This window comes from Aphelocoma coerulescens, chromosome 1, assembly GCF_041296385.1.
Source record: "Aphelocoma coerulescens isolate FSJ_1873_10779 chromosome 1, UR_Acoe_1.0, whole genome shotgun sequence".
Classification (NCBI taxonomy): Eukaryota; Metazoa; Chordata; class Aves; order Passeriformes; family Corvidae; genus Aphelocoma; species Aphelocoma coerulescens.
In genome coordinates, this window is record NC_091013.1 from 30220536 (window position 1) to 30243063 (window position 22528).

The 22528-nt window shown below is 38.1% G+C and overlaps 1 protein-coding gene across 5 annotated transcripts; it reads right to left on the reverse strand.

Annotated features, from left to right (window-relative positions):
• Nucleotides 1-457: 457 nt before the first annotated feature.
• Nucleotides 458-20998, reverse strand: IL18R1 (interleukin 18 receptor 1). Of its 5 annotated transcripts, none has more exons than XM_069005478.1 (13): nt 20408-20996; nt 18120-18271; nt 17705-17827; nt 16436-16676; nt 10677-10854; nt 9609-9762; nt 9048-9110; nt 6787-6943; nt 6471-6604; nt 5429-5590; nt 3720-3878; nt 1918-2081; nt 1665-1819 (listed from the first exon to the last, which is right to left on the reverse strand). In XM_069005478.1, the coding sequence occupies exons 3-13, from the start codon at nt 17751-17753 to the stop codon at nt 1751-1753; spliced, it is 1530 nt and encodes a 509-aa protein (XP_068861579.1). In that variant the 5' UTR covers nt 17754-17827; nt 18120-18271; nt 20408-20996; the 3' UTR covers nt 1665-1750. The 5 variants fall into 5 exon arrangements, 4 of the variants coding, with proteins under 4 accessions (XP_068861570.1, XP_068861562.1, XP_068861579.1 ...); XR_011148490.1 differs by lacking the exon at nt 1665-1819 and adding an exon at nt 2469-2601 and having other exon boundaries at nt 1995-2081; nt 20408-20998; XM_069005469.1 differs by having other exon boundaries at nt 458-2081; nt 18120-18268; nt 20408-20994.
• Between the last annotated feature and the right edge of the window lie 1530 nt (nt 20999-22528).

The following is a 22528-nucleotide window of genomic DNA, read 5'->3' on the forward strand; positions in this document are numbered from 1 at the left end:
ATTCTATATTAATCTTTTGTTAAATTGTTTAACTTATCAATTAAGTGCTGCTAAATCTTTAGGCCTAAACTATTGGTCAAGACTGTGGCTCAGTTTAGCTGTGGCTCTGAACCTTGTGCCTAAATGGGAAAGTCTTCCTTACTGCTTTTTTTATCCTTACCTTTTCCTACCCTAACTCTTTTGTTCCCCCCACTCCCCCTCCCACAGATAATTTTTGGGTTGACTTTGGGGTTAGATTGATTGATTTTAGGTTTTAGTCTGATTTTTGTCTGTTTGCTTTAGCCATCTAGTAAGTAGTAGAGTGAACCTTGCCAATGAACTTTTTCAGCCTTTCACTTTTATACTAAATCAGCTTTTGCCAAGACATATGTCCATGATTCTATAAGTGACCTTAAAACACACATTCACAATATTACTTCTGTCTAACTGCAGCAAAAATGGAAGCCACAGACATGGAGAAGGGGAAATTAAAAGTTTTATTAAGTGCAAAAGTGAACAAAACCCACAATAAAAATCATTGAAATGACCCATTACCTCAAACAATCATGTGACTTCATTTATACATTGACATATACATGATCAGGCAAATCATCACAACTACAGTCTATAAAAGTAATATTAGCAGTTTCTTTTCTCTATGGACTGGCAAACAGAAAGCAGGCACTTTCAAGCCCTGATTAATGTCAGTAATTCAGGGTATAAGAGCAATAAGAACAACATCTGGCATTAGTATGAGTATGCACATCCTTAATTTCCCTTGTCTCCCCCTTCCACTGCATCACAGGCAGCAAGGATCACCTACAGAGATTAAGTGATGGTGTCATGATACCCTTCTGTGCAAAAATACTTCTCCTTTTACAGATGTTGAATCATTCAAAGTGTGTCTGCTTTGCTGGCATTCAAAGAACTTTGGAGTTAATACCATTTAGCTTTCAACCTTCCTTATGTATAATCCTCTGTTATTCTGTAAAATCTCAGGGCAGTCAAATTCTGTACGGTGTCACAGGCTTCATGAGGCGTAGCACATATAGGCAGTCACATTGTCTCTCCAAGCTGAGGTGAGGGGGCATCCATGGCAAATTCAATTTCAATTTAAAGTAGCTGATTCTCATAGAGGGCATTGTTAAACCATCCAAAACTGCCCTACTCTTTCTAACCTCCCTTTTCTCTCTTGGTTCGGGTTTTTTTTCTGCTTGATATTGCCCAAAGCCTGCATGCCAAGCTCTTTAACACAGGAGCTATTTGGGTCTACTTACATTTAGAATCCTTAGAAAACATCAAAATACAAAACAAAGAGCATCTAACTAACAATAGGAGATTGTAAGTACTGGTTTATTTGTTGAAGAGCCTCAAAAAGTATATGCAAGTAAAACAAGTAGCATTCTACATTACTGAAAACTGTGAAATAAAAATATTTTTCATTGTGCTTCATGCCACATGGTAAGTCCTAAGCAGAATGAAACTTCTGCTCCTTATGTAGATTGCTGAGGAAACCTTCTCTGGAATAAGATTTAATGATTGGGGTTGACATCATCCTGGCCACTGCAGCAACTTCTGTGTTCTTCTCAGATCTCAGAGCTGGCCTCTTAATCAACACTATTTCCCAAAATATTAGTTTATTTGGTTCTATTAGTTAGCAAGACATACAGTTTTCTGCTACTTCTTCTGTCTCCAGAATTGTTATACAACTGTGTTAAAGTCACAGCCCTCAGTCTGTGGTTGAGCAGCTTCTGAGCCTAAGCCAAGATTATTACAGTGCCCTTTGGTCTTTATCTTGATAGGCTTTGCCGGCATCAGGTACCGAAGGTTTTTCCAAAATCTGGAATTCACAGGAAGAGATTTATCTTTTTTCCACTTCACCACCTTCTTTGATGGTAAAAGTGACAGTGATTCTGGCAAGAAATTGTAGTCACTTACAGGCATATATTCAATTAATATGATCTTAGTTTTTCTTTCAACTAGGGCTTTATGCAGTCCACTCTCAAGTTCGTATATGGCTCTGTCAGAAATGTAGTTCTGGCTCAGTATAATGATTAATCTTCTGCTTTTGTCAATGAATGAATGGATATCATCAACAAATGCTGCAAATTAAAGATAAATTTATCGTTAAATTCAATTGAAAAGATAGGCAATGAATCAACTTATCTTTTAAATTCACATATGTACCAGAAATGTCCCTCTTATAAAGTGACAACATTTAAGCATCTTGCCCTTATGAAGAGATTAATGTGTATAAAAGATTAAGAGTCTCTGAAAATTAACTCAGTATTGGTCAAAGCTTATTCTCTAGAGCAGATATAAACCTACTTAATAATCTCCATCTACCATAGACAGCTGTCTGGCAGTAGTCACATGGATAGAAGGTGACAGCAAAATTTAACTTCCCCCCAACCAGACATCTCTTTGCTCTTTCCTAATAGATACCATTGGAGTGATTCCACAGAAAGGCACAAACAGCAACCTCTCACCATGTATTCTGTAACCCTCAGGTTGCACCTTCCTTTATGACATCAAACATCCAAATCTATTTCCAGTAATCCAAGGTGAAGAAGGCCAGCATGTGATGGCAGAAGGAGTTCCAACTGTGTTTCACATTGATGACTTTTGGCATGAAAAATGGTGAATGAAAGTGAATGGTGATACCCTTTAAACATCAAATTGAATTTTCATGCACAGCTTCCAGTGCTTGTTTTAGCACTATGGGACAAAGTCTGCATAAATCAGAGATCTGGACAACATGACTTGTAGAGAAAGGCAAACCAAACTGCAGAACTAACCTAATGAAGAGAAAACTGAGGGTAAAAAGAGGCTGACAAGGGTATTACACACCAAAGGATCGTGTAAAAAGAAGGAAATCGTCTATTTTCCATGTTCACAATGGATCAGGCCAGAGAAAAGGAAATAAGCTAAAACTATTGAAAGATGTAAGTAAACACTTTTTTAATACTTAAAGAAAGAGAATAGGTTAAAAAAAAAAGGCTTGCAAGAGCTGTGGCACCTCTCAGGTTAGAAAAATTTGTCAGGAATGGATATAAGGAGACAAGATCCTGTTTAATGAAGGATGGTGACTGATCTTATTGTTCTGTGGTTTGAACAATGAAATTCTATTCCTCAACTAGATCTTTGGACTAAGTGGAAACTTGTAGTACCTTTTATCCAAGCATTTGCAAAAAGCAGATGTCAGATACATCCATAGGGCAAACAAAATTCCATTTCTTATTTCTATTTTGTTATGGCACCCTGTCATAGGTTAGCATTTCATTCCGAATATGGTTTCAACCACCACACTGAAGATATAGCAAACGTACAAGTTACCTAAGAATAATTAGTACCAGAAACACCAGCTGCTCTGAGCAGTAAATGTGAGTACATTAACTGGCCCTCAGCAAAAGCAGAGCAAAAGCACTGTAACTGTGAAATATCTGACACCTTCTGTGTCCTCACCTTAACCTTCTCGATGCTTGCTCTTTCGTCCTTTCATCTTGGTTCTTTGTAATTAGTGATATATGTGTGCATGTGTGTGTATGTGAATTAATAAATATAACTATAAAACATGTAAAATGTTTGCAAGCAAACTTTGCATGCACATAGTCCAGATTAAATGAAAACTGTACCCTTTCAATGCACAACACATGACAGAATTCCTTCTAATTATAGACTTTTACCTTTTTGTGAACTTGATGAGCCTATTCAATGACAAGAATATTCAATACACTCACCTCCTCCAGGGAATACATCCCTCTCAAATATACATAACTTGTACCCGAAGTTTTCTTCTAATATCATGGGCAATATCTTCAAAGCAAATTCTCTCTCCTCTTCAATGGGAGAAGCACAGTCTTTCAGGTAAGACACAAATGCATCATATTCTTTTCCATCTGAAAAGAAATCACCAATTGTTGTCTTGTTATCAACCATTAGAAATTCAGTATCTGATTCATTATTCTAGTTTTCAAACTTAGTGTCTCAGTAGCAAAGCATCTAGGAACTCCTGCTCTTTCTTCTGAAGACTCTGAAAAGTCTTCAAACACCCTTCATCAGATTCAAAAAATGTCCTGAAGAAATTTAATTTTGATATAAAGATTCTGATTGCATTTGGCAAATACTTGAGAACATTACCTTTCTACATTAAAGTGCTTTTTAAATAAAATCAGATTAATTTAACCAATTAATGTCACACCTGTGAAGCTCAAGATATGAAGGGAAGCAAAAAATGTGTCTGTAACCTGATAAAATTGCTATTTAAGTGATATCACAGATTTCCACATTTATTTTACACTTTGTCTAAGAGTATCAAGTAGAATGGGTACCGGCAAAAGAGAGAAAAAAACAGTTAATTCTTTTTGTTATGAGAGTATGCCTTGTCTGGTCATGGTTTGGGAAATCAAAGACCAATCCAGAGGCCAGGTCCACCGCACTGCCCCAGAGCAACTATCAGGATTGATACACCAGCACACGTGGCTTTTCTTCTTAAACTGTACTCCTTTGTTTCCCTTTCTGAATACTTTACCACATAAGAGAGAACACAAAGTCCATGAAACCCTACACCTTCAAGAGCTCTAGGAGTAGGCAATCCATTGCCTAGTATCCAACAGGCAGTTCCTCCAGGGTGGCCTAGTCCAGGTTCTCAGAGATTGTCCCTGTAAGTCAGTGTACACTGTGATAGCTGACATCAACAACTAGATAAATAACACTGGCAGGCATAAAGGACATCCAACCATTACTGAAAAATCTCCAACCACTGCCGTTTATTCAAGTTATATTCAAGCTGATTTAGAGACAAAGAAAGGCCAAGAAAATCAGACCCATATATACAGCAAGTTTGTCACTGCAATTTTCAGAAAAATAATTCCTAAAATTGAGTAATTGTCAGGCTTGCTTGCTGTGAAGGCCACAGAGCTGGTGCCTGTTAAGATACTGGTAGTGTGCACTCCAGCTCTCCTTAAGTGCATGTAGTGACAAACCTATAAACATGCAATGGCCTCTACAGTCAAGGGAACATTTTAACCTTCACCTCACTGAAGGGCATCAGTGAGGTGAAAAAAAATTGTGTCAGTCTATCCATCTGACAGCTCCAGAGTGTTCATCTTCATCACAAATAGACAACTGCAAACTTCTCCACCCCTATCAACTTTTGTGATGAAGAACATGTCAGAACAGAGCTCATCTGAACAGCTGACATCCTCTCCACTGCGTGTTCCATAGGAAGCTTCTTCACTGTTTATGTGCTGTCATTGCCACATGTATATAAAAAACACACTTTAGCACCTGACCATCAAATTCTCTTTTATATATTGTTTCTTCTCACCGCTCCTGAATTTAAGATAAAAAAATTATCTTCGTCAAAGATGTTTTTTTCATAGAACCTAACAGAAATTATTTTTTAATCAATACACTTATTTCAATGTCAGCATTAGCAAAATCATACCTCCAGCAGTATCATCTCTTCTGCATGTATCTCTGTAAAATAGAACAAAGTCGACCCTAAACATCACAAACAAAAACACCACAGCTACAACAACAAATGGAAATAGCAGAGCAAGGACCATTCCAGTGGTAAATATGTGCACAGGCAGGTCTTGGGTCTTCCCTGCAAAACAGAAAAGCAGCAAATTATAGCCTTAACAAAGAGTATTATATGACAAGATTACTGTATCCAATACTGATGGCAGCTAAAAATCATCTCAAAAAAACCACAATGTTGATGGGAATCCTTTCCTGCTAATGCTTCAAGCACATATACATGCCACTAGTCCTGAGATAAAGAGGAACTACACAACATGGATTGCTCTAAAAACTGGAGAAACCATCCTGCACACAATCACATACATTTCATTTATGTGTGTGCAGGCTATGTGAGCTCAAGACTGACACTACAGATCCTCATAGATGTGCAGCATCCCAAACTGATGGTCACTCACTTTTGTGATGAGTTTCCTTAAGGTTCTTTATTATTTCCTGTTATTGTCTACCTTTCACCCCTCTCTCAGTCCCATCCATAAGTCCTTAATGTTCCCTTTAATCTGTTTGGCTGAGATATTTTTGTATTTTTTTTTCTCCAGTCTCTTTCAGGCTTTTCTTTTTCTTTACTATTATTATTATTATTATTATTATTATTATTATTATTATTATTATTATTATTATCATCTTTGGGTTTTTAGTTCCAAATGCAGATTTTTAACACTTTAATCTTTGTGAATTTTTTTATGAAGGCACTATCAAGACATGCTCATTGTAGTCAGCATTTCTTTTGCTTTGGATTACTTCTGCCCCTGTCTGAGAGCAGGAGGAATCACCCAGGGGTTATGTCCAGCACCAGATGGATGAGGGCCTTCATAAGCAGACAGACATATTTGGAATGGTGTTTTGAAATGAGTACCCTGCCCTCAGGATTGAGAAGGCTGGCATGATTAATAATTAATAAAATTACTTAATAAAAATTAATAAATTCTTTCTAGATTAGGCCATACCTTTCTTCAATTTTACTATTTTTATCTGTGTGCTTTCATCAGCTTGCAACATGCAGGTGAAATTATGATGCATGTCCTCATCTCTTACTTTTTTAATCCGTAGTAGCCTTGTGACATAGAACTTGTTTCCCAACCTGCAACATAAGGAATGGTGTTAGCAACCCCATCTGTACAGAAACCTACAACCACCTGAGAGGCAGATTTTGAGGGGAAAGGTTCTAAAGAAAACTCTCAGATTGTGGTTTTACTGAAGTTGCAGTTCCACAAAGTGTAGGACATTATCACATACTAAATGCAGCATTTTCAGGAAACCTACTGTAATTTTTTGAACTCTTCTTCACATATTGAAGGTTCATTCTCAGGGATACCTGTGCATTGTTCTGGAAACGTTTGGTTAATTAACCAGTAGAGGCTGACATCTTCTTGCATATAATAACCCAAGAAACCTGTGCAATTGAGTATCTCTTCTTTACCTACAAAAAAAAGCGTAACACAAGAAGATCTAGTGAGAAGTAGTATTCATGTACACAGTGCAAGAAAATGTCAGCTTTCCAGGCAACATATCCTATGAGCTGTGCACCTTTCAGGATTTCATAGCCCCTTCTCAATGTTTTACAGGTGTTACACCTGCACTGGTGGTGTCTTCAGCAATCATGCACTGTTGCAAAGTGACAGTCATTCATTGCTTTCTTTCAGACAAATCATCACAGCCAGGTGAGTTTAAATAGGCCTGAGAATTTCAGGCTTTAGAGAACTAAAGGGAATTGGACTTGATGATGCTTATGGGTTCCTTCTACTTCAGATATTCTATGATTCTATAAACTAGACAGTGCTCCACAGGCTGAGAAGATAAGAGGACAACCTATCACCAGTGCTCCAGGGCCAGGTAAAAGTAAGTAACTGGTAAGGGGAATTACAACAATTAATTAATTATAACAGGTAAACTATATATGATTACCAAATAAAACCAAAGCCCAGGCTGAACATGCACAGAGAAAATTATCATCTCAGTATCACAACTGGAAATTCTTGAATACATGAACAAGTCATTTACACTGCAAAACTAAAAGGACAACTGGACACTTGGAAAAAATAAGGGCAGAAGACTGCAGCTCTGGAGTGTGAGATTTTTTAAACTCTGCCTGGAAGCCTGACCTGGATTTAGCTGCAACCATCTAGGCTATTCCAGTATCATTTCCAGGGAATACATCCAGAATGCCCTTTATTAAGCCAGGAAAATGCATGTTAGTCTTTGTTCAGGCCATCATGCACAAATACTTTCCAGTAAGCAAGGTCTGCACAGCTATTCTCTAAAAGCACATAAAACTGACTTCTCAAGATTTGTCGGAGACTTCTAGAACCTTCAAAGCAAGATCCAGCTGAAAATCTGGCCATCACAGATTCAGGCCCTAGAAATCCAAATTACAGTTGCACAGACCTAACCTTCCAGTATCATTGACCTTGCAACTCTAGCATTTTCAGCATATACAACACCTATTTGGAGGCAAATATTATAGAACGCCATCCTAAACAATGAGAGATGTTAAAGGTCATGGACCTGGCTCATCCTAAATTCCCTTCCCTCTCCACCACGCCATCTGTCTCATCACTCAGCAGGTAGTTCAATGACCTTATCAAATGATCTTATCAAGGCAGATAAGGGATGGAAGACAGGTAGCTCATATGTACTTGATGCCAGACCCTTCTAACTTCTAAGGGTTGGGAGAAGCACAGTAACAAGGCAGAAATGTGCAGGAAGGGTGTACTGGGAGTTTGGAAGGCATGAGGAACCATAGGATTGGGGTACTACCATTGGGAAAAGGACTTAGCAAGCAGTATTGGCAGGAAGGAAGCAAAATTAATATCTGAGGTCCTAGATGAGCAAATGAGATACAGGTATGAGCCACAGAGGAGATAAGCTTTGGAAAGGAAGGATTAGCTCCCCAGAAGAGAGAAGCCCTCAGGAACAGGAGAGGAAAAAGACAGGTAAATTTCTGTTTTTAAAAATTATTTATAGCCTCAATCGCAAACTCCTGGATCCTGCCCAAGACTGTGTGAAGCCTGCAGATCATTTTATCTAACCTACTTCCAGCTAGAAGCACAGATAAGGTCTCTCAACAATACAGATCTTGATGCACACATTGCCAGGACCGTCACACCTCACACTTCTCACTTCCCTGAGAATAACATTTTCAACCACATCAGGTATCAGGTGATTACTCATTACTGCTGTTCACTGAGTGAACCATACCTCTTTTACATATTGCTTCATGGGGTTTGCTATCTACAAAAGAAAGCCATGGAGAGATGTTTTACCACCACCACCACTTTCTCTTGCAGGTTTTAGCAGCAACCTCAGCTTCTGCCTCTCTGAAAGGGTACATTTAGGGTACTTGTATATCAATCATGTAATACACTAGGCAAAACATTACCAGATGTGAGGTTAGATCAGATACAGGATGATGCACAGACAACTCTTAGTTTGGTTATACTTACCCAGACCATCAACCATAAAGAAATCAGAACAAAAGCCTGTAGGTAGAGTAGCTACACAAACATTTTTGTGTTATTTCATACCTATTTCTGTTTCAATTTCTTCATGATGTCCAACTATCTCCAAAGTTACAGCCTCTGGTGCATCTAAAACAGAAGTATGGCTATTGAAGTATACCTTACTTACGTTCTTCCATAGTAGAAGTTACATACTTGCTCTATATCTAAAATGAATCACAAACATTCAATTTAATTCACAGAATATCTGGATTCTGGCATTACTGAGTAGTTTAAAATCCAGTATGTCTTGGTGAATTTTTTCCCATACATATAAGTACAGAGAACAATTTGCAATGGTTGGAAAGGCTCTTGTGCAAAATTCTCAGTAAGTTTAAATAACTTACTCAGAGCAGCTATTTTGAAAAAAAAATAAAACTGCAGGGAAAACATATTAAATACATCTTCCAAAATTGGTTCTTTTCATCTTAACTTCTGCTTTTTTACTTCTCAAATTATTCTGATGTAGTTCAGATTACCAGACTTGTTCCCCTTGGTATATATTTATCAAATGAGAAGTGCAATGAAAAATCTCCATAGTAAAGTGAACCAAAAAGTATGCTTCAAAATTTTAGAAAGCTTTCTTACCTTCTTCTACTACAAGTTTAATTGTATTTGTGCTGTGGTATATCCTTCCTTCATGACTGATCAAAATTTTACAGGTATATATCCCAGAGTGCTGTACTGTTAGGGTTCTAAAATTTAGTTCCCTCTCTGTTTCATGTTCATAGTTCTTGCAGTCCTGAAATAAAACAGAACCAGAAAATACTATTCTGTAGCAAACATGCATTCAAAACATTAAAGAAATGACAAGGTTTTTTTGACACAAGTGTCACCATCACCTTTTCACTATCTCAATGACATGTGTCTGACCCAAAAGAGGTGCAGACCCAATTTTCACTCATGGTCACTTAAATGCAACATCTGAACATTTAACCCATTAGAAGTTGAGAACATTGCAACTGAGGAAAATATAACGACCTATGGCCCTATCCATCAATGGTCCCATCATCCCAGGCCCTGAAACACAAGAAAACAGGGCTGTAGTTCGTTCTTGCCTGGTTACTCCAGATGCCTTTACTAAATCAGTCAAAATCTCTTCCAGAAACTGATTGATCTTGGAGTGAACAGGGTCTGTTACTCCAACCAGAAGACCTGAGAGGAATAAGGAGCACTTCTCAAAGTGATGACTTGCCAAAAAATGAACAGAACTGGATCTGTTACACATGTAAAAAGTGTTCAGAAACAGAAAAATTGAAAAGTTTGTCATTACTTTACAAGTACATTGCAACTGTAAAATAAAAATCTTGGCACCTCATTTAGCATCAGTACAATATCTGTATCAGCAAAGTGGCAGCTGGCTAAACCAACTGCTACCTAAATCAGCAAACAGACATGCATATCAAATCTTTTATCATTCCAAACTACGAGTTTAATAATTTCTGAAACAGGTATATTTTTTTAATAAATCTGAGGGCAGACAAAAACTTTGTTTTGCATACCTGTCTAAAGTTTTTTTGCCCTAATCCCATGAGAAATTAAAGCTTTACAATGTTTGTAGATGCCTCTAAAAATTTGTTTGCAATTAATATTTCCTGTAATCAGATGTTTTGTTTCTATAGGCAATGATTTGAGTGACACTGTTTCAGTAATTACCTTGTACCATGTTATGCTCTCATTTTCATAGATGGACAAATCACTGCATTTCAGTGAATGACCAGTTCCAGCACTTTTCATTTCTGTAGTTAAATGATTTTTGTTGAAACAGCTACTTTTATTTCTTTCAAGTACATTCAAGGTCCATTTTTGAATTGTTAAATTTTGTTTTCCATTGCTAAGAAAAAAAAAGATAAAGCAAAATCAGTTTTAGGAGCTTTTAAAAATTATGCAGCTTAGTGAGTTACAAAACACAACTAAATTCTCAAATACATCTGGTAGGCAAAAAGTACATCTACAGTGACCTAATTATTTTTATTCCCCTTTATACTTTCCCATTCCCAAATAAGTGTTATCTCCTTTAACCAAACAGGTTACCTAAACTAAATGCACTACCACAAAACATTTGACAATACAATTCTATCTATGGAACATGACAATATATGCTACATTGACCTGAACAAGGATGCAACAGTCTGTGACATCATGAACAGTTACATGAGAGCATCAAAGAATCTTGGACCTTGAATCAGCTAAAGATCCTTCAGGCTTAATTTCCTATGTGTTGCTAAGGTTAAAAGCCATAACTGAAAAATATATTTGTAAAATAAGTGATAAGATAGGCAACTCTGATACGGTTTATAAAGCAATATTAATCATTGTTTGATACTCTGCAGATAGTCACTGATATTTTGGAAATATTTCTAAACTCCACAAGTCTCATAAATCACAGCAGCATTTATGGATTCAAGCATGTCTGCAAAACAAAGCATTTTGGAAAGGGTGCATCTCTTTGTCTTTGAGTCTGAACTGCTCAGAGATCTACAGTAGCTGAGCACCCCAGGCTGCCTGGAAGAGTCAGGAACTACCACTTCTGCAGCAGAGGCATCACATCCCATGCAGTGTCTAGAAAAGATCACACAAATATGCTCAAAAAATACCTCTTTTGAGTATCTGGGAGCTGATGATTGTCATTTAGATATCTACTAAGTTCTATCCATATATTCCTTGAAAGAGTCTGATTATAGCTGTTATTTCACTGATATATCCAAATACATGACTACCAAGGGAAAGGAAGCTGGAGGACTTTTGACTTAAATTTGGCAAAGTTAGAGCTTAAGAGAAAGCCATATGTTGCTGTCAGTTAGCGGGTGAGATTCTGACAGCTAATGGGTGAGATTTTGCAATGAGTGCATAAAGCTCTCATTTGTTTTCTGAACAAGCAGGGCCTGACAAAGAAAAAGCAGCAATCACAGAGCACTTCCCTCCAATGTCAGTCATATCTTCATAAATATGTCTGAATCTTTCTGCCTCCAAGAAAAGAAAAAAAAATTGCTTCTAGAACTGCAACTGGTCAAGAATTATTTCAATGAGAAAGGCCAAGAGGACAGAACAGTTGGAATGGAGAAGCATCCCTGGTGAGTACATCAGCTTAAATACCATTCTTGACATGCCTTTTGAGTGTACAGGACTCAGAAGAGCTATTAGGACATCATTTTTATGATGAATTTAGACCAAGTCTTGGGTTGCTTCTTTTCTGCTTTTTAAGCCCCCTAAACAAATGTATTTATGTATTCTGCTCACCCTCTTTGCACTGTAGCCCTTTTTCAACCTACACAGGTTCTCCTTACTCACTTGAGATGTTTATTACTCGTAATTGACTCTTTAAACCAAAACATTGTGGTTTGGTTGCTAAATCAGCTACCTATGCTGTTACAAACAGGAAAAGCCATACCAAAACTTTTCCATCAGAGATAAGCTTGCATGGGTATTCACAGTGGGTGGAGTCCTTCTCACCTATTCTTCAGTATCATATTTACACATTTAAATCAGAGCTACTAATCACAGTCAGCAGTGAGACCACAGTCAGCAGTCAACCTGTTACAGTGCAGTTTATATGACCTATTTTTTATGTTTGGTTTAGGACAAGATAATCTATGGCCCAGAAAGGCCTCTCTCTCCCTGACAGTAAAGGTAGCTAAGATAAGCTTAGGTATAGACATAAACATTATATCAAATTAATTCCACTGAGTCTGTGTGTTTCTTTAGGCATCACTCTACCAATCTGAATACTGTCAGAGAAGCAATTTACAGATCTAGCCACGAAATGCATATGATTTTACTCTCTAAATTCAGCAGATGAAAGAAAAGGGTCCGTAAAGCCACATGTTCCCCTTAGCACTGTCACTCCACAGAGGGTTTCTTCTGTGATCCTATTTGGGGAAATCACTCGAAGTGGATCAAGATATTCTACCTGATGAGCCAAAATCTGGCAAGGAGAATGTCCCTGGAAGGTATTAAAACCATACCTATGCAAACAAAGATTAATTTGTCTTGCATCATTTCTAACTGTCTGCCATATAGAATGGTTTTCAAAATATTAAAAAAAAAGGCATTTAGGTGTATTTTTTTAAACTGCTAGTGTCTAAATTGTTATATTTTAATCCTGGTTTTTACTTGTTGAGAGTCTTTAGTGATATTTTGTCAGGAACAAACCATTTCTGGTTTAACAGACTTTCAATCTCCCCCCAACAAACCCACCAAGAAGGAACAACAAAATCTAGCTTGGCTCAAAAGATGATACAGGGAAGTGAAAGCCCTTAGAGAATATAAACCAAGTTTACTGGATACATAACCAATTCTAAGTCATCCCTTAGCTATTTCACTGAAGCAAGCCAGTGTTATCTCAATATTTCAATCTACTGTAGAAACTGTCACTCTGCTTTCCAAATTGCAGTATTAACTCCAAATGCATGTTCCTATGGCTTTCAACTGTTCTAAGCATATTGAAAAATTGAACAATATTAGGATTTTAAAACTTATCATGTATTTATCATGGTTCTCTGTAGTTTTGGGTTTTTTTCAGGAACATGTAAGTTCCCTCAGTTTCAAGGTCACCAAAACAGAGCAACCTGCTTTTTTATATTCTGTTTTTCTCTTTGACAACCACAGGATATAGGCTCTAAAAAACACCCATACAAATTAAAAATCTTTCCAAAGACCTGTGACACAGTTTTTTCTGCTTACCACACTCACTACAAGTACATGTGAATTTTTTCAGCAAGAATGTTGCTGAAGATGGGCACATTCATGCTTAGAGGTGATGTCCATTGATTCCTGAATTAACATCCTAAGTCTAGTGTACTAACACACGTGAACACATCAACACACACATATGCACACTTCAGCTATCTATGTATGTCTCAGCAAGACACTTCTAGTTTAACTGTAAACTTTCTGATTCCTCTATAAGTAAAAAATAAGTGGTTAAAACACCATAAAAACATTGTTAGATCACCTTTGCCTCTTACTTCTTGCATATTGTCAGTTGTAACACAGCAGAAAAAAAATTCCTACATTTAATTAGTTTGCAAAATCTGTCATGTTGTCTTCTTTTCTTGAAAATCTGCAGTATATGTAGCTGTCACACTGTTCCCTGAAACTGCCTAAACAGTTATAAGTAATCTAAAAATTATTTCCGATACAGCTTATAAATACCTATCCCTAAATTAAATAGTTGAAAACTTAAAAAATAAAAATATATTTAGCATACCTTCTTTAAAAAGTAACCCCTTTAACCTCCTATAAATACTCTGAAATTAAACTAATTCCACTCAGTCATTCTTATTAAATATTAAAACAGTTCAGTAGTCCACAATAGCCCACAATCTTTCCCTACAGAGACTACTAAAATCCTCTGTCTCTCCAGAAAAAAATTTTTGCAATAATCTTCTGTATTTGCTGAAATGTAACTCATTTAATTTGCCTGCCAATAGTGAAATCCATCATATAAACTAAGCCAAAGATCCTATTAAAATCCATTATGCCTGTTTTTCCAGCAGTGAGACGTGTGAAGAGTTCTCACAGGAGGATTGCAAGCTTCTGGCATCATTCTGATCCTAACAGAAAAATTAGTATTTATATGGGCCTAATGAAAAGAAAAGAAGAAGGGAAGGGCAAGAGGAAGGGCGAGGCAAGGCAAGGAGTTTCAGAGTAAGTAATTTTTTCCTCAAAACAAAAATACTTTCCTTCAAAACTGATTTTTAAAATGTAGCAGCTAACATAGTCCTAGAACACAAGACAAAAAAGGAGAAAACCAAAACTCTCAATTTCAAATGGTCTGATGTAATCAAGACTTTTTTGCTCAGTTTCTCTCTTAAGCAAATGAATAAATCAAGACATTTCATAAAGGATTCTGATATTTTCATGTTTTCCAACAATAACTTATTTTAACAAACCTCATTCTAATAGTTTTACTTCCGTTCCTTTCCTGTCATTTCGTTCTTCTATATGCAAGGCTGTTTCCTTCAGTTTTGAGGTTTACACTTTTTCATAATAACTTTATAGATTCTTATGATTTACTGTGGATTTACTGTCATTACTCCAAGTCCGTAAAACAATCAGAAAACCACAATGATCGTGAATTAAGGCTGGGGCTATCATAGCTCTCTTCTCTTCTGTCCTGTATTTTAGACTCCTTGTGGCAGTCTCCTTCGGTAGCCTGGCAATTCAGGTATGATCTCCACCTATCTTTCTCCGTGACAAAATTAGTCAGTCTGCATTTTGTGCCACTGATTAGGTGGTATTAGAGTGAGTTTTAGGTTTAATAGCTCTTTTTGTGAAGAGACAATGTAGACAACTGATCGACACAACAAACTAGACAAACTACCATATTCATCATCCCTAATGAAAATTCTCTTGAATTTAAAATAGATGAATACATTTTTCTCAGTATTTACCCTTCAATTAAAAATACTTTGCATTTCATATACCATGACTCACTACTTTTTAAAATAATATCAGTAAGTAGACAATAGTAATGATGCATGGAAAAATAAAACAAGGAGATTGCAGCTTCCAAGTTAACTTGGAAGTTAACAATTGAAGTCTAGCTTCGAACTGTAAAGTATCGCACTTGAGCCTGCGATATTTCTGGAAAAACGTGGGGAGCATTTTTCAGTATCCACGTCCCGTAACCTTTATAAACCTGGCTAGAACCTTAAAATTATTACTTGGAGAACAGCACAAATCATTACATGCAAAGTAATCTGCTTCAAATGAATTGTTGCTTCAACTGTAAATGCTGAATTATGGGTTTAGTGCAAGTTAGTCATAAGAACTCCATGCAACAAACCTTTGATTTAGTCCCTTAGTCTTTTAAGGTGTTCCAGTGAAGACTGGCACCAAATAATGGAGGCCCATCCTTATTTCTCCTTTTAACCCATGATGTTCTACAGCAGTAAGAAATCAAATCCAATTATTTAATTTGTTCTTTGAATGGCTTCATGCAGGGAAAGGTTTGAACAGAAAGCAGAGTTTAGCTATGCTATGTTTAATCTTTACTATACAGTTAGATGATTTGGCAAGCCTCATAGCATGAGATCTGCTCAACACAGCAAGCAAGAACAAGTCTGGGGAAGAAGACAAGCAAATGTTTCCTTTTTCTTGTCAGGGGACAGAAGGGCTGCCTGACACTCATTTTGCTTAGGTAATTAATCACAAGCAAGAAAAAAGGCTACCTGCCTTATCAAAAGGTTTACAGAACATTTAAAAGGCTGAAACTCCTTACAGATATTTGTAAGTATTAAAAGTTCACCTTGATAGTTATTGTGAAATGAAGTGGCAAATGACACTGCAGTTAATGCAGTTCCCTGTGCCCCCTTTATATGGATGCCACTATCTATACAAAACAAGACAAATTATCTTCATCATAGACATGTGCACAGGCAAGACATTTATACATTCTGATGTGTACCCACCTGTGAATGACAGAGTAATTCCCAGAGTCACTGAGTTCAGCTGGCCAAAACTCCAGAAAATTCATTTGTGAAACAATTCTGTGTGTTTCCTTTACCAGTTGCTGCTTTCCAGCACTTTCTTTGTACCAGTTTATTGTGTATGCTTCTTCCTGAAAACGTTCGTGCCTTGACTCAAGATAACAAAGGAAAAAATATTCCCCTTCTAGAACATCAATGGAGGCACGAAGGGGGCACAGCTTTTCTTCAGAGAAAGGGGAAAAAAGATATGTTAGGAAGCCAAGTACTTATTTCAGAAAATTACATTAACCTGACTTTAAAGTAATTTGCTGTGCTGCTGGTATCTTATAAAGAGATTCTTTCAGCAAAGTGGTCTGGCAGCATTTATTTATTTATTCCTGCAATATTTTCTGAAAACCTCAGTTTTCCACAACTTTATTCTATCTTACCAAAGCAACACCAGAAGAAAAAGGCAGCTGAAAATAAAAAGACATTTCCCTATCTCTATGATTCTTTCACATGAGTTCCACAGAGTCAGAATAAATTTCTGAAAGGGCAGAATCTGGCCTCACTCTACAGCAAAGCAGCTCCCACAAATGGAAAGAGAAAGGAGAAGTTCTTCACATATGATTTGACTTGACAAATATGTTGGAGATAAAAGCACAGATCCTATAAATTAACATTTGTATTTCCTTATCTTCTTAATTAAAACCGAATCATTATGTAGATATATTTGTGAAAAACTTCAGATATCTTTGGAAAGTTGCCTTGGAACGAGATTATGTGTCTAAAATTTAGTTTTTAAGTCTGCCTTTCCGCACAAATTTCTCAAATTTGCTTTTGCATACAGCAGTCATGAAAAGTACAGAAAAGGAACCATGATCTAGCATTAAGAGTCAAAAATAAAATCAGCCTTCAGTCTCTCTTTCTCCTAAGGTTCTCAGAGATTATTGTTGTTTAGCAACTATTGTGACCACACTTCTGAATGGCACAAAAAGAAGCAGACTGTTTCTCTTGCTTGCTATGTCTCTTCACACAGTCATAGTTACATACAAATCATCAGGTTTCTCCAGGTAGCATCCTTGATTATTCATTTCATAATTTTGCCGTTTGGTACCAAATTTCCCAAGCCTGAAGCTGGGCTGAAATTGCCAAACCTTTAAGTTTTTGTTCTTGGCTGCAAAACACAAAACTTGTCCTACTCCAAGCAACTGTCAAGATGCTGGCACATATTTTGAAGGTTCTGTTTTTGAATTGAAGACTTTTACTTACCAGTGGCAGATTCCATTATAAACATTACAAAAAAAATCATCAGAGTCATTTTCTTGAGTTACTTCTCACTTCTCAAAAAAAAAAAAAAAAAGAAACCGAATTTCTCTTGTTTGTTCTGAAAACCTAAGAAAAAAAACAGATTCACAGTTCATCACAAGTGCAGTAAAACGTTCCTTGGAGCATGTGAGCATTGTAACTGTTGCCTGGTGCTGAAGAGGGATTTCCAAATGGAAAGTTACATATTTTTATCATAACAGCTATTTTCATACATCAGGTAATGTATCTAGATTTTTCTTTGCAATTTCACTTCAAATTCAGAAAGCACTGCAGGATTTCCTTCTTCCATTTTCTTCTTTAATGCATGCATTTTGCAGTATTACAAAAGCACTCAAATCCCAAGCCAGTAGATACCTACCACAGGATAGGACAGTGCTTTTTTTTCTCCACAGAGAGAACGACTTTGCAAGACTGGACCTTGTAGAAACAGCCAGTGGAAACTTCCCTTGCCTTCGGTGAGAACAGCACAATGCTGCAGATTGGATATGTTGATGGCTAACTTTGAGCCTGCTGGAAAACAATAAGACATGTAATTTCTCTCACAATTTGGTCTGTGGAGGCAATAAGCACCAGCTAAGAGTGCTAACATTTCCACTGGGGGGAAGGACATGAAGCAGCCTATATTCAGTTGCTTCATGTGTAGTCAACTGATTTCAAAGGCAAGTGAAAAACACCACTAAATAAGATCAGCTTGGAGCACCTTCTGAGGTTCCTCAGAACAGCAGGTTAACTGACAACCAAAGACAGAGCTACTCCTGAGACTCTGCCTCAGTTTTGCTTACAAAACAGACAGGTTAGATACACAATCAACTCAGTTCAGCCTCTGAACCTAAAACAGACAACCTTTCTCAGTGTTACTCAAGCATGGATGGACAAATGAGACACGCACACACAAGATGTATTTCAGAGATCCAAGAGATCTGCCAAAAGAAATGTCATTAGCAATCCATTTCTTTTTTATTAAGTAAATCTGTTGCAATTTGAGAAAGCACAAACTTAATGTTGTAAGAGACTGCCCTGAGATTTACAGTCAGAAAGTTCCTGTGACCTGAAGGGTCTGGAGGCAGAAGGCTACTGCATTTCCCACAGTATTCCAGAATGACACCAAACTGTGTAGCTGCTCTGCCTCTCTTATCTTTCTTCTCAGCTCTTCACAAGTCATCATCCCATAAAGCACTGTAAGGAGATGGAGGAAGTGTTTCACATCCCTTTTTTCAGACAGCCTGGTAGGCAAATCCAGATTTAGAAAGCTGAAAGAGGCTGGATGCTGAGTACTGGAACAAGCAATTTCAGTTCCTTGTTACACATGGAGATTCAAACTCCTACACTTCATAAGGAAAGGAGGGCCTCTCTCTTTAATTTCTCGAATCTTTTTTTCCTTTTTTATCCTATCACATTCAGAAGAAATACAGCTGTTAGAGATTACAAGACTATGATCCACTACATAAAGATAAAATAATTTATCACCAGATTTTTAACTCTAAATCCAGTTCTTTTTTGGTATATCACGTCAGCACACAGTGGAAGTTTGTTTGAATGCACACAGTATAATGGAAGCTATTTAGTAATGACCAGGTTTGAGATGCACGACTAATGAAAAGCAAGACACAGGACCTTAATCTTACTCTCTCATTGCTGTTGAACCTGATCAATTTGTCTGAAATTGTTCACTGTAGGCTAAAAGTGTTTACATTTGAGCCACACAGTTTGAGTACTCCTCAATGAAAAGTTGGGGGGGGGAGGGGAGAGGGAAGATGAAAAGAAAGAAAAATGCTTTTAGTGAAAGTCAGATAATACAAAGATAATCTTTGAGAAACAGAATAAGAATTTTAATTTTTGGAAAAAATGGAGAGTTATTTTAAAGTAAAAATTCTCTGCCTAATAAAGGAGTACAGAAATATTAAAGGGACAATGCTGAGGCAATAGAGGGAAATGACAGTTTCAATGAAAATTGGTTAAATTACCAATTGTCTATAAGGATCAAAGTGACAATAGCTTTAAGCACATTTTATAAATTTTATACATGTTTAAAACCACTGATGGAATTTTAATAATAAAATATGGTTCTTAAAAATGCCTGTGACACTGTGAAACCAACAAAAACTTTAAACAAACTGATAGTTTAAATTCTGTAAAGTGCATTACCAATATCTCATTAATTAGAAAATTGTATATATTTAAGCAGCCTTAAAATTATTCCCCACTTTTCTAGAATCACCAGAAGATTTTGAAATTAAGTGGGACTGATACACAGAAGTGACTGATCCTGTGTTTTGGATAAGTAACTCATTTTGATCAACACTTTTGGAAAACTCAATTTGGTCCTGAAGGGTTGTGACTTCCTTTTTTAAAAAAACACAACAGATTCTTCTGAACATGAGACTGCTTTAACAATCATCTTCGGGTCAAGGGAAGAAAGCACTAATCTTTCCTCTTTAAGGAATTCCTGTGGAATTTAAGTATTTTCTAAATATTACTACACAGAGCCATAATTTGCTCAGCATTCATGAAGAAATCAAAAATATTTAACAAACAGTTGTCTTAGACAGATTAGATCCAAGCACCATTCTGCCAGGATTGCAATTTCTTGGTAAAAATGAAAACCTGTCTTAATTTCAAAGAAGACAAGCAAAGCTGTTTACTTACTATGCAAGTCTTGCCAGGTGGAAAGTGGAAGGAGAGGGAGTCTTCCAAACTCCAGAGAGCTGCAACTTGAACTTACAACTCTTCTGAATCTTATTCATCACTGAAACAGAGAGTTGTCTCTCTCAGCAAGTGAATGCATAGATATTTCAGTTTGAAAGACCTTCTGAAAAAAGGAAAAGAGAACTGATGATTGCAAGAAGGAAAACAGAAGAGGGAGATGTGAGAAAATCATTTCTGCTGGCATTGATGGAAAGGTAAAGGCAAGTCCTTAATATTAATAATTTTTCTAAATGAGACATTTGAGAGCTGATACACAAATGTTTTAGGCATAATCTTTTGCTCCTACCACCTACAACAGCGATGAAGGAGCCCATCCTCCTCCAAAGCCACCCAGGTGTGAGTGAAAGGGCTGCAGACAGCCCAGACACGGCGACAGGGACTGTGTGTTGAAATAAGCCATTTTCAGGGCTAACCTGTTTATGGCAGCTCTGTAATGAGGAAAAATTATATAATGAATCCCGGAGAGAGGTGTCCGAGCCAGGTGGTTCTGGGGAGTGCCGGGCAGTGCCGCGGACAGGGAAGCGCGGCTGGGTGGGAGAGAGACAGGGCCGGGGCCGGGGCAGGGCCGGGGCCGGGGCAGGGCCGGGGCCGGGGCAGGGCCGGGGCCGGGGCAGGGCCGGGGCCGGGGCAGGGCCGGGGCCGGGGCAGGGCCGGGGCCGGGCAGGGCCGGGGCCGGGGCCGGGGCAGGGCCGGGGCAGGGGGGCCCGGAGAGCTCCCCGGCCAGCGAGGGCGGCGCGGGGCACTCCCGCAGGGATGCCCTGACCGGGGCAGGCGCTCGGCTGCGAGGGAGGGGAGAAGGAGCTGCCCGCGCCCGGCCCTTGCCTCCCCCAGCCCGCTGCCCGCCCCTGCCCTACCTGGCTGCGGCAGCAAGGCAGCTCGCCCGGCTTGGCGAGGGGGCTGTGCTGCCACCCAGCCCTCGGAAACCCAGAGGTGCGCCCCGCCAGCAGAGCGAGCGATGATCAACTTTTAGGAGACGGAGAGGTGGGGGTGGGTGTGGGTGTGTGCCTGTGCCTTCCCTCTCACAACCTTCCAGGGGAAGAAAAGCCATAAGGAGGTGATTGTCTTCCGCTGTCTTCCGCTGTCTTCAGCTGAAACGCCTCCTCCTCCGCCTTTCTGCTGAACGCCCATTGTAGGACTCTTTTCCAAGGAGTGTGGTGGAGGTAGGACGGAGTGCTACGAACGAGTATATTGGGCTGAGTATACCAACTTTTATCTCTGCTACGGCTTCCTCCCCACCTCGCTGCCTGCTTTGAGAATGAGGACGTGCAAAGAGCTAAAACTGAAAGGTTGATATTCTGCAAAGACCTCAAAAGACATACACACACACAAAAAAAAAGGAAAAAAAATACATCCCACAAAAAAAAAAATACAAAATATGGTGTGGAGGAAAATAGACAAGGCAAAAGACATGATTCTATATTGGTTTTATGAGAAATGTCCCCATTTGAGTGCTATTTTTTTCTGTGCTACCATCCCCTTCATGGGGAGAATAAGGAAAACTTTCAAGACATGAAACATTTTGTAGTTCCATTACTGCAAAGTGAGTGTATGTATTCACTTCTAAATAAGCCATCATGCCATTAGTTGAGTTGGCTTGTTAGCCAAACGTTGATCCATTGGAACTGTGGTTCCACCAGGGGTTTCTGACAGGCATATTTCCTGTTTGAGTCCTGTTCCTGAGTAAATGAATGCTTGCCTTTGTTAATTACATGGACAGTTTATCTGCTGAGTACTGTTCAATACTTCACTATACTTCTAAATAAAGTTAGTTTGGTAACAGTGGGAAAAAGTCATTCCCTCAGGAATTCTTTTATTTTCATATCACCCTTTTCATCTTCAGAAATTTGCTTGGTGACAGCTATCTTTTGGGTTTTTTACCCAGGACAACTCCTAATGCAAAAGGTTCCAATTGCAACAAGAGGGATCACGTTAGACGTAAAACAAACAGGTTACACTAAAAAGGAGGGAGGGATTACACAGAGCTGGCTGTCTTGCATATTTTCATTGCAGAGGTGAAGCAAAGAAACCCTGGAGTGTTTTACTGTCTCATCTCATTTTTTT

Bases quoted from the DNA above. Each gene is read 5' to 3' on its own strand.
- IL18R1 (XM_069005469.1), bottom strand. From the start codon at position 17,753: ATGACTCTGATGATTTTTTTTGTAATGTTTATAATGGAATCTGCCACT. The intron at 16,677-17,704 runs GTAAGTAAAAGT...CTTTCTCTGAAG, and splicing joins TATAATGGAATCTGCCACTG to AAAAGCTGTGCCCCCTTCGT. The intron at 9,111-9,608 runs GTAAGAAAGCTT...CTTCTGTTTTAG, and splicing joins TAAACTTGTAGTAGAAGAAG to ATGCACCAGAGGCTGTAACT.